The 15014-nt window shown below is 41.7% G+C and overlaps 1 protein-coding gene across 1 annotated transcript in view; it reads right to left on the bottom strand.

The window, feature by feature from the left end:
- The window catches only part of csmd2 (CUB and Sushi multiple domains 2), a 229383-nt gene that overhangs the window by 26407 nt on the left and 187962 nt on the right, over positions 1 to 15014 (bottom strand). The window contains exons 48-55 of the mRNA XM_071499949.1: positions 8348 to 8536; positions 6739 to 6885; positions 4123 to 4311; positions 2700 to 2885; positions 2228 to 2422; positions 1734 to 1907; positions 1445 to 1618; positions 499 to 672 (exon numbers count right to left, since the gene is read on the bottom strand). Coding sequence (XP_071356050.1) covers positions 499 to 672; positions 1445 to 1618; positions 1734 to 1907; positions 2228 to 2422; positions 2700 to 2885; positions 4123 to 4311; positions 6739 to 6885; positions 8348 to 8536 — 1428 coding nt within the window. The remainder of the gene's footprint in view (positions 1 to 498; positions 673 to 1444; positions 1619 to 1733; positions 1908 to 2227; positions 2423 to 2699; positions 2886 to 4122; positions 4312 to 6738; positions 6886 to 8347; positions 8537 to 15014) is intronic.

Genomic DNA, 15014 nt, shown 5'->3' with positions numbered 1-15014 from the left:
CTGATGATTCACACATCATGATACACATAAATACCAATGTGAGAGCTGCTGTGCTATACCTATACATTGCTTATGTAGCCCTGCTGGGATCACATTTACACATTTTGCTCATATTTGTATGAAAAAGATGGATATACACGAAGATTTTAAGGTTATGAAGGCAGAGACGTTTATTTTGATAAATTGTTCTCTCATATTTGTCATTTGCTCCCTCACACACAGGCACAGCTTTGTTTTCTAAAATTGCTTCTTAGTTTGTTGATACACACCAATCCCTCTGAGCACGGTGGAGGCTCTACATGTAACTAAAATTGCTTCTTAGAAATAATTTATGTCTCAGTGCCAACTGGATCCAAAGATCTTACATTATATCTTACATTAAATCAGTCCTGGTTCTTTGCATTTATCCGTCTATTCATCTGTGGCCATAAGCTTCTCCAGAAATCTTACATGCACTGACCGTCTGAGGCTTGGGCATATACAGTACTTGACACTTACTTTTACACCTGGGGAGGGTGTTGCTCCACTGCCCATTGGCCTGGCAGGCAGATTTTACAGCCCCCTGCAGAACGTATCCAGTATTGCAGACAAAGCGCACAATGTCATTTAAGTTGAACTGGTTTCCTTGGGTCATACCGAAGGTAGGGTTGCCAGGATGCCCACATGTAATTGCTGACAAAGTCAAAGGAGAAAGAAAACCATGGTAACACATTTGCACTGCAGTTTAATGAATTCTAAAGGTTTAACATTGAACACCTGAATAAATGGGGCCTGGATTAGAAAAGGTAATGTCACAACAACACCAAAAAGCAGTACAGAAACTGATCCAAACTGCAAAGCCACGGCCCCCACTGCAGCTGCACTGGATGAATGTCTGTTTTCACTACTTGCCTCTAGTGAATTAATCTTCTTGTAAAAAATCAGGCAGTATTATAGATGAGTATAGTATATTATTTTGGAATAATGACCACATCTTTAAAAACCTAATTGTAAAACATGAGGCAACAGTAGCTTTTACAGCTTATTTTATGCAGGAGCTTGTGCATAATCTTCCTGTAAAAAAAAAAAAAAAAAAAATCTTCAATAACAGGAATTAAGTGGTGATCAGTACCAGATGGCTCGTGTGTGATCACTGTAATTTAGTGGTCAGTGGCGGGCTTAAACTGGCCTGATTAGAGCATCTCTATGTAATATATGTTTGCACTTAATACAAATCACTGATCTGCAACACTATTAAACAGGATTTAATAGTGTTGCAGACTGGTTGATATAAAGTTTTGTTGGGAGATTTAATTTTTGCAGGCAGCTAGCTAGCTTACCAGCGCTACAAAAAGAAAAAAAGTTTCAAGCCCTTCTCTGTTCATCTAGTTTGAAAAATGGAGCCATGGCATCCACGGCTTTACTAATAAACAAGCTTTGTTAAATGTTTTCTCTGGGCACTTACGGACACAGACAGGAGTGCGTCCTGACCAACGGTGATCCTGTTCACAGATTCGCACTGACACCCCAATGAGACGAAATCCAGGGTTACACTGGTACACAACGCTGCCTCGATAGTTATAGTTCTCCCCAATGATCTGTCCGTTCACTATGGGCTCTGGGGTACCACAATGACCAGCTATGGATGAATGAAGAAGGAAATCGACAAGGTCAGAGAAAGGTGTTTTGAACTTTTGAAGCAATTTGCAGGACTTTATGAAGTTATAATTAATTTTGGGTGCTGAAGTTCTCACCTAGACACTGGACCTGTGTTCCACTCCAAAGCCCGTTGGACATACACTCTCGAACCCGGGAGCCAACCAGGGTGTAGCCTGTGTTGCATGAGAAAATGGCAGTGGCTCCATACACAGTCAGTGTTCCAATCTTGTTGCCATTTGGTGGAGTCCCAAGGTCCCCGCATGAGATGACTGAAATAGGAAGACAAAATCATATTAGCGCAATCCCACATGGTGACAATAAGATCAGCAAATCTCATTTGTTTTGTTTGGGAAATGATTTTGTTTGGCTTTCATTCAGCTTGTTTTGGTTAGAAGATTTGTGCCTGTTACGTTATGTTATTTTCCTAATATCACAGTGGAAATAAAATAAATTTGGATGCAATTATTTTTCAAGCCTGGCAAATTACTTTTTTCTGGTGGAGGGTTTTCTGGTATTTTAGTGCAAATAAGGCAGTTAACTCAAACAACACGAGGAAAATTGAATGATAAGTTGTGCAGTTATCACATACTCTCACAGACAGGGCGTGGATCTGGGTAGTTCCAGGTGCTGTTGGCTTGACAGCGTATGACCCTTTGACCCCTGTAGTAATATCCCGGGTCACATATGAGCATCATAATAGCATCATATTGGTTTTGAGTTCCATAGATTAGTCTCCATCTCCCGTGCTCCACAGCAGAGTGGCCGATGTCAGGACAGGTCACAGCTGGAAGGTCAAAGGTCAAACCAACATTATTACTTTAAACATCTGTTTGAGTTTAGTGTTGTGTATAATTATGGTAGCACTGAGCTGATAATTATCTGTTTGGCTGCTTGTGGATGCAACATGTTCATGATTTATCACTGTGTAATTATGACAAATGAGTGTCAATCTCAAACCTGCCAGGAATATTTGGAGCTCACTCTTGATAACACAGTTTTAAAAGTTAAGACGTTGAGTTTGTAATAATACCGCAACTGAACAAACAAATACAAATACTCACGAATACATCTGGGTTGGGCCTCAATGGGGCTCCACCTCCCAAATTCCTGACAGATCACAGAGGTAGTGATAGGCCCAGCAAGCCGAAACCCGGGATTACACTGGTAGGTGGCTCTGGCTCCTAGAGAGAAGTCCTGGCCAACAATACTGCCATTGACTGGAGGAACTGGCATTCCACAGGACATGACTGGTAGGGTTTAAAAAAAAAAAAATGCAGCAGGAAGGTAAGGCACTAAAAATATGGTTGGTAGAATGAAAGCACGGATAGTAAAGTATATTTTAATAACCATCTTCATATGCGGAGTGCCTCGCTCACAACAGGGTTCCTGTACAAATACAATCCCAGGGCCTGCATTGGTGTGCGGTAAACATTAGCTCGAGCCGCCATCTGCACAGCAGTAAACAATCAAGTCTAGAGAGAGTGCATGCAATTCATGTGGAGATTACACCTGGTGCAGACTTGAGAAAACCCTGAATGGCTGCCCTGCCACTCTCATTTTCATGTTCAGCTGATTCTATTAATATGGCTGAATGGAAACTAGTCTCTGAAAGTAGAGTTGTTAGATTTTAATGTGTTTGTGATGGAATGTAAAAGAAATTCAAAATCAGGAAATCGGTGAAGATGGCGCGAGAGGCAACACAGCCTGAAATATCAAAGTCTGAAATAACGTTTTTTTCCCTTTTTTTTTTAAAAAAACACTTTTAAATTGAACCATATACATCTTCCCTCAATAGCTATGACTTTATACAATTCAGGTCTATAACAAACTTATAATATACTTATACTTATATATATATACTTGTAATCTGCCCCTCAGTTGCCATTGTTCATTCCATGACTGATCATTTCCAAAATTTGAGCACAGTGACAAGCAGATAACTGTGACTATGACCCATGACTGACATATCAAATAATTCAGCTCAGGTAAACCACACATCATTAATCTATCTTGAAAGCAATCCTGAGGAATGGTGCAGTGAACTTCCTTGAAGCATGCCTTAGGCTGGGGGACTGTTGCTAAAAGTACACTGTCAGAAATGAAATCACACTTTGATCCCAAATAAATGGTTTCAGTGACACTTCTTTTTCAATCAAATATATCAGATTGACTGAACTTTCAAAATATATCTGCTACAAAAAAATGCGCCAGCATACAAGTTGGGCTATGAGCCATAAAACATTGTTTTCTTTGCACGGTTTCAAGGGTCATTTCACCACATTCGAGAAGTGTAATGCTGAATGAGCTCAGTCACAATGACAATGTCGACACAAGGTTCATTTGCATGGCAATGTGACATCATCCAGCTAATTTTACCACTGAATTAAGAAAAGTAAGACAATGTAGTCTATAAGATTTCTATATTTATCTTTTTCCTCCGTCTCATCCCTATGCCACGACCTGCTGCTATGATGGGATCCCCACCTTGGCAAAGTGGCACTGGTGCATTCCACTGGTAGATCCCCTGTGCAGTCCGGGTGCATGTGGCGCTGCTCTGGCCAATAAGCCGGAAGCCTTGGTCACAGCTGAAACGTAGGGTGCTGCCCAACTTAGTGCCCGTCAGACTGTGCACGGTGCCATTTACAGGGTTGTTCGGAGGGCTGCAGTAGGCGGCTGAGAAAAAATGAAAGAAAAAGGTAGAGAAATAAATATTCATACCGATAAAATTGAGTGCAACAAGCATAAAAACCCAATAATGAAGCAAGATGATGCAAGTTGTTGTTGAGGAGGTGAAGGATTAATGCGCCTTCAGTAGCACAGAGCCACAGATCTCCTCTGCATCTGTCTTCTACGCCTGGTGTGGTAAAGGAGGGTGTGTATTAATACCAACTCTACAATACAAGCTCTTTAAGGAAAAAACTGCAGACTGGAGACAAGGAAAATTGATTTAAGGAAACTAATGTTCTGCAAAGCGAAACAGGAGTTTGTCAGCAGCAGCAGAGGAGGATCATAAAAGTGATGGATACATAATAACAGGAACAAAGTATCTGTTTTTGTTTGTTGGCTAAATTGGTGGCTGCAATAATCGTTTATCATCCCAAATGGTGCCAGCAACAGGTCCACAGTTTTCAAAGACTCTTAGGCATAGATTGCATTTTGCAGGTCTCACAGTAACATGGAATCGCTACATAGTAAAAGAACGCAGATTGTGACAACATAAAAAAAAATGATGTGATGTAAAAATACACGGCTATATGACATGAAAAATGCTGCTCATTCTGGGGAGTGATTAGGATGGAAGTGGACCATAGGCACAAAAAAAAAAAAAAGCGTATTATCCATTACACTTAATCACTATGACCACATTACATTTCTATAAAAATGCTAATTCCGGCTCAAACCGCTCATATGTGGCCATGAAAATGTCCTCTCTTTCAAGTTAGTGGGGATTTTGAGGACCATGCAGACAATCAGATAAAACTCCCTTACAGCATAAAAACTTAAAGCCATGTCAATGGTGTAATATGTATTCAGCATTTATGAGATGTTGCTGCCTCGCATAAATTGCTCCAGCGAGACAGAGAATGTGAGACTTTTCAAGTGAGCTGACAGACCATTTTGTGGCACTGAAGAGATGTTAGATAAAACACACTTTATGTGGAGTTTGACATCGAGGTTCACTAAGAAAGATGTTAGATTTCTTAGTAAATGATGCAAAGTAGGTGTACTTTGGGCGTTGGTAATTTTGTGAAGCTTCGTGAGCTTGTCGTGTGTGCAATCAAGGGATGAATGCTCATTACTGTCCTCCTTGACGGCTACATGTGCAAGGAATAGAACAAAACAAACGTTTAAAACAAATGATATTTAATGCCCTGAGAGAGCTACGTTCCTCGGCAAGGCCTCCTCCTGTCAGTCACTGTGACTGACGGCTCCCGAACCACCCTTGAATTCAATTCTTTGCCTCTATCTTTGTCTAACTCATTTGCCTCTCTTTCTGTGTTCCTCACTCTCCCTCTCTCCTTCAGCTTGTTATAGTACACAGCTTGTCTCACTGCAATCAGCCCTGCAACTCAGAGGAATCAGATCTACATGGGCAGGTGATTGCATTGGGATAGATAGTACAGAGGCGGAGAGAGACGGAGGGAGAGACTGGTTGATGCAGATGAAGGATGAGACATATAAGCATAAAGAGACAGTAAGGAAGATAGTGACAGAGTCAGGCGGATTGTCACATGTCTAAATCAAGTGAGAGAAGAACAGTGACAGAAGAGAAAGAGAGAGAAAGACTAGAAAGCTGAGATGGGGGGGGGGGCTGTGGGTGCCAGAGGAGATGTCTCCAAGTTGGTGATGGAAGACTGGCCCATGGAGAGAAAAGATGGATTGATGAAGAACACAGCTGAATACAATGACTCTCCCTGTGCCATCTGTTTCTTCTTCCCGTCCTTACAGAAGGCAACTCCATACTGACCACGGCAACTTGTGGGTTCTCAGCCGTCACTTTGTCCGTCTGTCACTTAGCCTGCTATGGCGAAATCCATCATGGTTAAGAAGAGAAAAGGTAAAAGAGGCAAAACGAAGAGAGGAAAAAAAAAAGGGCAGAGAAACGACAGAACATCCGGTTGGGGAGATGGAGCGCTCCGCTGAGAGGAGGAGAGAGACGATTAGTCAATCTGGCTGAGTGGTGTTGATACAGAACGGAGGGAGCCTTTTAAATATTTACACTGTCATAATTCACAGCGAGTTATGCAGGTGTCGTACACCAGCAGATCCTTCATGGGAGCAGGACAAAAACAGAAGAATAATAAGCAATTCAAGAAACAGCGTTCACTAATTCCCAGGCCTGTGCAGCACAGCGAGGAGTGCCACAGATGCCTGCCGCCCCCGTTAGGTTGTCATGGAGATGGGTCATATTTCTAGCTGTTTCAGCTGCAGTTGGCAGCCCAAATGTCGGTACTTGTTGACACAGTAAACCAAAGACACCTAGGCACGCTGTCTAAAAGAAACAAAGCCAAATATCAAACCTAAACAGACCACTGTGACAAAACCACTTCATAAAGAAGGCTGTTGCCTCGTGCTGGTGCATCCCTGGTCCTTACTCACCTGAGTAGCGTATTCGAAAGCCTTTGTGGCTGGTAGTGTGATCGAAGGACCAGTGCAGGTAGACTTTGTTAGAGGAGCTAGTGATGCTCAGCGGACTGGAGTAGTTACCACTGAGGGTGATGAGGAGGGGGCTCTGTCTGGATGGGCCTGGATAAACACATGGAAAAAAATGTAAATTAGAATTAGGAGGAATCCAGCGATAAAAGTTCCATGACTTTGTGCAAAAGAAAAAGAGCAAAACTAGCATATTTTTACAATGAGGGCTTGTGCTTGATCATTGAAACCCTTTGAAATATGATGATATTCATACTAAATAAACAGTGATAGAACAGATAATGGAAATTTCTAAAATTTCTCTATTTGTACAAATTTGATTAAAAAAAAAATGACAAAAAACATTTTTATGATATGAATAAAATTATTCTGAGTTATGGCATTTAAGGGATTATGCATTTTGCTACACTTACAATCTAAATTTGCTGAGCTCCTAATTGTGGAAAAAAGATTTCCTTCCATAATTGGCTCAGCAGCCCTAAGGTTAGCAAATGTCTGTTCCCCTCCACTCGGCAGAAGATAAAAAGCACTAATCAGCAACACAAGTGTATACGACCACCATTTTCTCCGAGCAGCCTGCAGAGTTGCTGACTGTGCCTCTAATCACATGCAAATGTACAAGGCAGATGTAGATGTTCTGTCACCATGAAAGGGAGCCTGTGTGTGATTTTCTGTTAGTAGATGCCTTGTTAAGGACGGTAAATCCAGCTGTCCGGCTTTTGGCCGGTAATTGTGGATATTGGTGAAAATGGGTCTTTGAACAGGGTAAAGTGTGGGGAGTCCCAGGGTTAATCGACTACTGATCAGTATATGTAGTGTGCATCATCCGGACCAGCAGTGTCAAAAAACAGGATGCACATTTAAAGGGACAGTTCAGGTTATTTGACGCGGGGCTGTGTGAGGTAGTCATGCGTAGTTAGTGTGTTACCTGCAGCAGATTCAGATCAGTGTGCTGCCAGTTAGGAGAGGCAGCAGGGAACAAGGCACACTAGTAGAGTGATGTGCTGCTGTGCACTGGGTATGTTTGCTTCATTTAGAATATTTTCAGCTCTTTATCTTCCCGTCAACACAGCACTTTCTTTTGAAACTAAATTTTTCTCAACCGCTGAACTACCGTATTCCTACGCACAAGCACATCTAAAGCTGAGCTGAGTGAAATAGAAAGAGCTAAACTTTATTTTGTTTCGACAGGAAGATAAAGCATTAAAAATATTCTAAATGAAGCAAGCATTTAAATGTGTATTGGATCGTTTCAGTGGGGATCCTTTAAAAGAGTCTAAAACATGTTTTTTCTGCTGCCTCCATCCTCTGCTTCTGTGCTGGTGCTTCCGGGTGCTTCTCTAAACTGGCAGTGCACTGATCTGAATCTGCTGCTGGCAACACACTGACTATACATGACTACCTCACACAACCCCACATCAAATAACCCAAACTATCACTTTAAACTTTTCTGGATAAATAAACAGTCAAAATAAAGATAACACTTGTTTAACTAAAGTACATGATACTGTATGTAACCACTGGTTTGACTTTCACAGCAGATACAGTGACTCACCATCAAAGATCTCGAGCTCATCAAACTGGCGGCTGGTCTGGAAGTGTTCAATAGTGAAGGTAATGTTGTAGCCTGGCTCTACTTTGACCACCCAAGAGCAGGACTCAAAATGGGGGAAACCGCTGCCTGGTGACTGGCTCATGATGACACCTGTGGAGGCTGTCAGTACCTCGTTCATGGGACAAGTCACTGTTGAGAGAGACAAAAGACAGAGCCAAAAAAAATTGAATACCAGGAATAATGGTTTATGTATTGCTGTACTATAATTTAAACAAACACAACACAATACAAATTGGTTAGATCCATATTTTTGTTGGAGGGCAACTCAAAATGACTTTAAGTATTGCTAAGCTAATTGTCATTCTGGTGCTGATGCTGTCTTAGGAAACAAAGCTGTCCATGCTAAGTCAGTCCAGGGAATGGCTTTTATTGCATCTAATATTACTGAATTGCCACGAGCGCATTGTGTCCTCTTTGCCCATTGTCAGTATGTGACAGATGTGATGCTAACTTGGCGGCTAATGCTCACATCTGCCTTGAAGCCCTATTGCTGTGGCACGTCTGGGCGGACCACATCCATCCACTCCCCTCCCTTTTGTCATTTGTATTCTTGTGGGACAGCTCCGTGACATCCTTTAACATTTCCTAGTTGTTTCAGTCTGTATTATCAGACGTTACACAGCTCTCCTGTCTGTTGGTGCTGTGAAGCCAACCTCTTAATGTGCCAAAGATGTTTGCATACACAGTGGAAAGCAAGTGGCAACATAAAAGGAAGCCAGTGCTGCAACAAGGGCACAATGCAACTGCTACATAGTTTTTCGAAAGTTCCTACTGTTTATCTAATGGGACTGAGTGCTGAGGAGGAGGACTGTGGAATAATTATATATTTCAACAGCAGAGAAAGAAAAACATTTACTTTTCTTGTTTGTTTGTGATTGCTTTTGTAGCTAAATAAGATACCATAAACCTAGATATAGCGAATGATTTTATGAAATGAACTACTTTCTGCTGTACACACAGTTGTCAGAGTTTCGGTACACTTTGCTGGGACTACTGATAATGCAGTCTAATACAACAGTCGTGCAATAAATCCTACGTTCATGAAGATCATAATGCTCAAGGTGTTGCATCAACTGTACAGTCAGTTTGGAGGGTGTTGTCTGTTCAACTTGCATAATGTTGACAGGTGTTCCTATTATTTTGTAGACTCCTTTCAAATCAGTGAGGGTATGGTGAACAACCAACACGCCACTTTGTGTAATTCAGTACAGTTCAACAGCACCGCAGACTGAAGCCTCCAAAGTGATCACACAGTTAAATCAGCAGCTCTTTCACCCAACTCATGATAAAGATGACTGCACATGTGAGAGTTCAGTGGTGCAACAACCTCAGGCACTGGTCCACAGAGTGGGGAAAAAAGTGATGTGGTCAGATGAGTCATCCTTCACTATAATCTCTACAAGTGGTGTACACAAAGAGAACAGTACAGGCCTGAGTGCTTGACCCCTACAGTAAAGCGTATTTTCATGGTTTGGGTCCACTTGTTCCCTTAGAAGGGGAAGGACAAGGGAAGGTTTTCTGAGTCATCACCTTTATCCTCTGATGAAACATTTCTGTCCTGATGGGAGTGGTTTCTTCCAGGATGAAAATGCCCCCCTCCACAGGGCATGAGGAGTCACTGAATGGTTTGAGATTATGAAAATGATGTGAATCACATCTCATCCAAATTGAAAACCTATGGGAGATTCTTGACTGACAGCACTCTCTGCCACCATCATCAAATTACTGAATGAGGAAGAATGGTGTTCATCCATTACAGAATCAATGCAACAGAGCATCATATTCGACAAGCTGTTCTGGTGGAACATAATGGTCCAAAACTTTACTAAAACACTTGATGTTGTTTTTTTTCCCTTTAATTTGTTACATGTCTGTGTGTGTGTGTGTGTGTTCGTGAACCATGTATGGTGGAATATAAAAAAATTAAAATTTATGTAAATGCGCTTGTTGTGTACTGCAATTTGAATATCTGAGCTTGTTCTGCCCCAGGGTGAGGTAGCTCTTGGCATTTGCAGGTCCTTCATTACAGTGGTGAAATATTGATCGCTCGTTTGTCACATTCTAGCTTTGCCTCCTTTGTAGGACAATGTGTATGTGTGGGGGGATATAACTTTGTTTTTGTGCATGTGGATGAACGTGAGATGTGTTTGTGTTGATGCCCAGTTGTATGTGTATGTGTGTGTGTGTGTGTGTGTGTGTGTGTGTGTGTGTGTGTGTGTGTGTGTGTGTGTGTGTATCGTGGCTTGTTCACCATCCTTTCCGTGTGTTCGTAGGGGAAGATATAAAGAAGATTATAGGAGACAGCCTGGGTTAAACAGCATTTGTTTTACCTTGCTTGGTGTGTCAACTAAGTGTGTTTTATTGCCTCAGGAAATATCAGATGCCAGGCAAGATTTCACTAACAGAAAGGCAGATTAAAATGACTTCAAAAATATGTTCCTGTCAAATACTTTTCTCACAATGTTTTATTCATTGAATTGGGATTAATTGCCAAATTATACCACAAAAGAATAAAACTAAATATACAGTATAAGTTATTGATGACAGGTCAGGACACAGTAGTTCATATTATATTTGTATATAAGCAAAATTAGTGAGATAAAACAGGTAATGCACCAACTTCAAACACTCATTTTGAAAATGGGAATGATAGAAATTTTGCCGGTTATGCAACACAGCAGCAGCACAAATAAGAGTACATTCTACATTAGCATGCAGTATCACCATGTTGCATATGATGATGAAATTAGAAATCTATTAAGTATTTCTTGCATCTCACTTTGGAAGAAAAGTGACAGTAATCTCCTCTGATTCTACATTCCATCAAGAAATTCACCAACTTTGTGAAATCATTTGCAACCTCAAGCACCTCAGTGGACGTGAGTCAAAAGGCTTAAATCCATCACTGATAGTGAAACTGATTGTGCCTGGAAGTAGCATATAAAATCTTAGAGTGAAGTTCATTAAACGATCAATTCTCTGAGGATGAGATGTGTGTTGTCAGTGACCTTTCAGAGAGCTTCAGTGCCTCTTCAAAACTGCCTTCAGCTTGTCATGGAGCTGACACAAGGAGACAGACAGGGGCTCTTATCTATAGGCTGCTACTTATTAAACTAATCCACTTTGAAATGAAGCATCACTCTGTATGGCTGTAAACAAAAGGGTATTAGGGGACAAACCTGACAGCTGGAAAAAAGGCAGCTTCAACACACAAGGTGAGATCAGCGCTGATAGGACTCAAAATGAAATTTCACTTTAATGAGACTGGGAATGGAATAAACCGGGTGGGAGGAATTGCAATCTGTGAGACATCCTTTCTGTTTGTATATAAATTGTTCATGGTATGCATCAGCCTCCCAATAAAAAATGAGTTGGAAGACTTCAGTGCAGATGAGCACAGATGCACACACATCTGCATCCATACACCCACATTTGTGCACTCCAGCATACAAGTATGCGCACATGCATAAAACCACCATATATCAAGCGCTGCAGAGCTGTTGAGATTCCTTTACTCATGTTGGTATTTAATTACCATAAGCTGAGAAGCGATAACAAGCTGATTGAGGGGGATGGGCCACAACATGAGCATTAGCGTGGATCAGGAACTAACAACTCTAAGAAGTCAGGGATGACAATGAAGATGTAAAAAGAAGGGGCAACTGTAATCCATTCTGTGGGACTATAAGAAGGGGGCTAGGGCAAAAAAAATGATCTAGGGAGCAAAAAAAGAGACAGACGGAGAGGCGAGGGAGGCGAGGGGACCGAGTTGGGAGGCTAATGTGATGGGTGATTATGCAGGTTTATACCAGAAATCTGTCCAGGGGATAAACACAGGGGTTTTGGATCATCAGGGCTTATTGTGATTTATTAATGAATTCAAACAACACTTTGTATTGATGCTGTTGCTGTGTGTGTGTGATGCTAGAACTCCCGTTAGTCTCAGCAGACAGCAGATGTAGTTAAAGGCTGTGGGTACAATACAGCCCTGTTTAATCAAATAGAAGGCAAATCAAATAGTATACAAATCAACTGGTTGCTCCAATGGCTCTCTGAATTAAATAAAGAAAACATAAGACTGAATGTGTGTCTGTGTTTATGTGTGTATGGCTTTTATTTCTCAGCTTGTGTGCCAGTTTTGGGAGAAAGGGAAAGACAGAGACAAAGACAGATCTGGGTGTTGATAGACACCTGTGTGTTCAAGTGTGTGAGAATACAATGTACTGTTTTTTTGAAGCAGCCTCAGAGAAGGACAAAAAAGAGAATAGGGAATAAAGGGTACATGTGTTACGTAAGAACAGAAGTCTGACGCTAGTGGGCCAGGGGAGGGGAGAGAAGTGGCGAGCGAGTGCAGACGGAGGGAATGCAGAGGATGAGAGAGGATACTGGCGCTGAGGGGCAAGCAATACTGCAGAACCGGCTGTAGGCTCCAGTGCTGCTCTCTGGAGCAACATCCACTGTTGTGTTACCAAGACACATGCTTGACCAATGTTAATGTCTATACTGTATATGTATGTGTGTGTTTGTGTCCGGGGTTGGGGGCAGCTAGACGTGCATGGAGTGTTGTGCTTGTCAGAGCAAGAAGTGGTGATTTGATAGGTGCAGCTGCAGCCAGCATGTCCCCTGCATTTCAATGAGCTGTACACGTCTTCTCTTCACCACCACCCCTGTTCCCCCCAACTAAGTCTCTCTCGGTCTCTCTGCCCCCCCTCGCTTTTTAGCTCCTGTCTCACGCTCACTTATTCGCCATCCTGCTGCTAAATTAGCAGTTTCTCCTCCATTTTTTCCAGGTAGATTTTTTTTTTTTTCAAGAATCCTGCTTTTTCACAGCCATCCCAAACTGCTTTCTACCTTTCTGTTTGTCTTTGACCCTCCTCTCTCCACATTCAATCCTCTCCTCTTCCTTCACACTAGCATCAGTTTGTTCTCTGCCCTCAGCTCCCTCTCACTCAACTCCTGAATCCTTTAGCTTTTGTTGTGTGAGGCTCTCCTCTCCATCACCTTGGTCTGCGTCTATGCAGAAAAAGTGACAGGTTTGCAGATAGACGGAGTCTGCTGGAACTGTTTGTCCCAAGTATATTGTGTCTCTCAGCACAAGGGGAACAATTAACAGGGCACACAATCCATGAGCATAAGTGCACATTGACAACTGAAATGCACGGCAAACTGCAATAAAAAGGCATTCAACTGTTGCCGGCTTCCACATATATTTTAAATAGAGTGCACAGGTTTGTTTGGCTTAGCAAGACAAAACACACAAAGCATGATATTTTTTATAATGCAATTATAAGGCAATGTCAGTGGACGCTTTCTGGTGCAATTATCTGCAGGTACAGTGAACGGGGAGCAGACAGGAGGCAGGACAAATACTTAGACACAGAAAAGATTTCCCCTTTTCGTTGTTTTTTTCTGGCTTGAATTTTGACACTCTCACTCTCCTCTGTTCTGCCTCTCACTGGGTGTCCTGGGTACTTTGTCCCACATCTTCAATATTAGCCTATACATAAATCCTCTTCCCCTTTCATTGCCCTCTTTCTGTTGCCTAACTCTTCTTTTATCTGCTCCTTTTTCACCTCACACTGAGAGCATTTGCATATATTTCCTATTTAGCACTTTAAATTAGTTGCATTTATCGAACTCTGTCCGTCAACCACATAACCTACAAACAGAGTGAGAGACACAAAATGACAAAGCAAGATGGAAAAAAAAAGGAGCAGAGCATTTTAGAAAAGAGAGCAAGACAATGAAAGATATGTGCTTTTAAAATATTTTGAAGCAGAAAGAGCCATCTATGCACCCCGTTTCTTGCCCAGGGGAAAAGTATTGCACAAAACATAAGGTATTATGATGATGTGTTGGGGACACGGCACTCACTGAGTCCTCTGGGAGGATGATATCTCGGCACGTAGAGAGCACCACAGAAGCCACCCTCAGCCTCATGGGAGCCAAGTATCATCCACAGCGATAGAAAGTGCTACCAAACTGATATGTGGCTGCTGCTCCATGACTACAGGCAGAAAGAGGACCCATGGGAGCCAGAAATAAAGCAAAACTGCAACTAGTGCATGAGTCTGTGATTAGAGCAAAATGACACTGACTACCTATAACCCTGCTGAAAATAAACAGTTGAAAGCAGTGCTTCACCTGTGCTGTGATATATTTGTGAAACATAATGACTTATCAGGGCCCTCACGAAAACTGAGATGATGCATCTCAAGAGGCTCATACATTTATTCAAAGTGATGTGTCGTAATGTGCAGTTTAGAGGAGAAGTAGCCACTGTTTTTACAGAGCTGAAATTGCGACTACAGGTATTACAAGTTCAAATTAATTTCCATGGGAAATATTTAGCAATAGAGACAATAAAAATCCACAGGATTAAGATGGATGAATGTGATTCTGCACCATCATGGTGCCTTGACCATTTGGGTCTAATAGGACTTCAGTGGAGGCCAAGTGGCTTGAGACCAAACTAACCAAATCAAACCAGGTAAAAAAAACAAAAAAACACTGGGAATGTTAATATAATGCTGTGAAGTGTTTTAACTGGGATCTGAGCAAGAGCTTTGATATCTTTGAATTATGCTTTGTTTACATTTACTTTACA

The sequence above is a fragment of the Trachinotus anak genome, unplaced genomic scaffold, assembly GCF_046630095.1.
Source record: "Trachinotus anak isolate AG129_WGS33_773 ecotype Australia unplaced genomic scaffold, CSIRO_AGI_Tana_v1 ptg000016l, whole genome shotgun sequence".
Lineage (NCBI taxonomy): Eukaryota > Metazoa > Chordata > Actinopteri > Carangiformes > Carangidae > Trachinotus > Trachinotus anak.
Note: the sequence above shows the minus strand (reverse complement) of the source record. Positions and strands in the feature narration are given on the sequence as shown.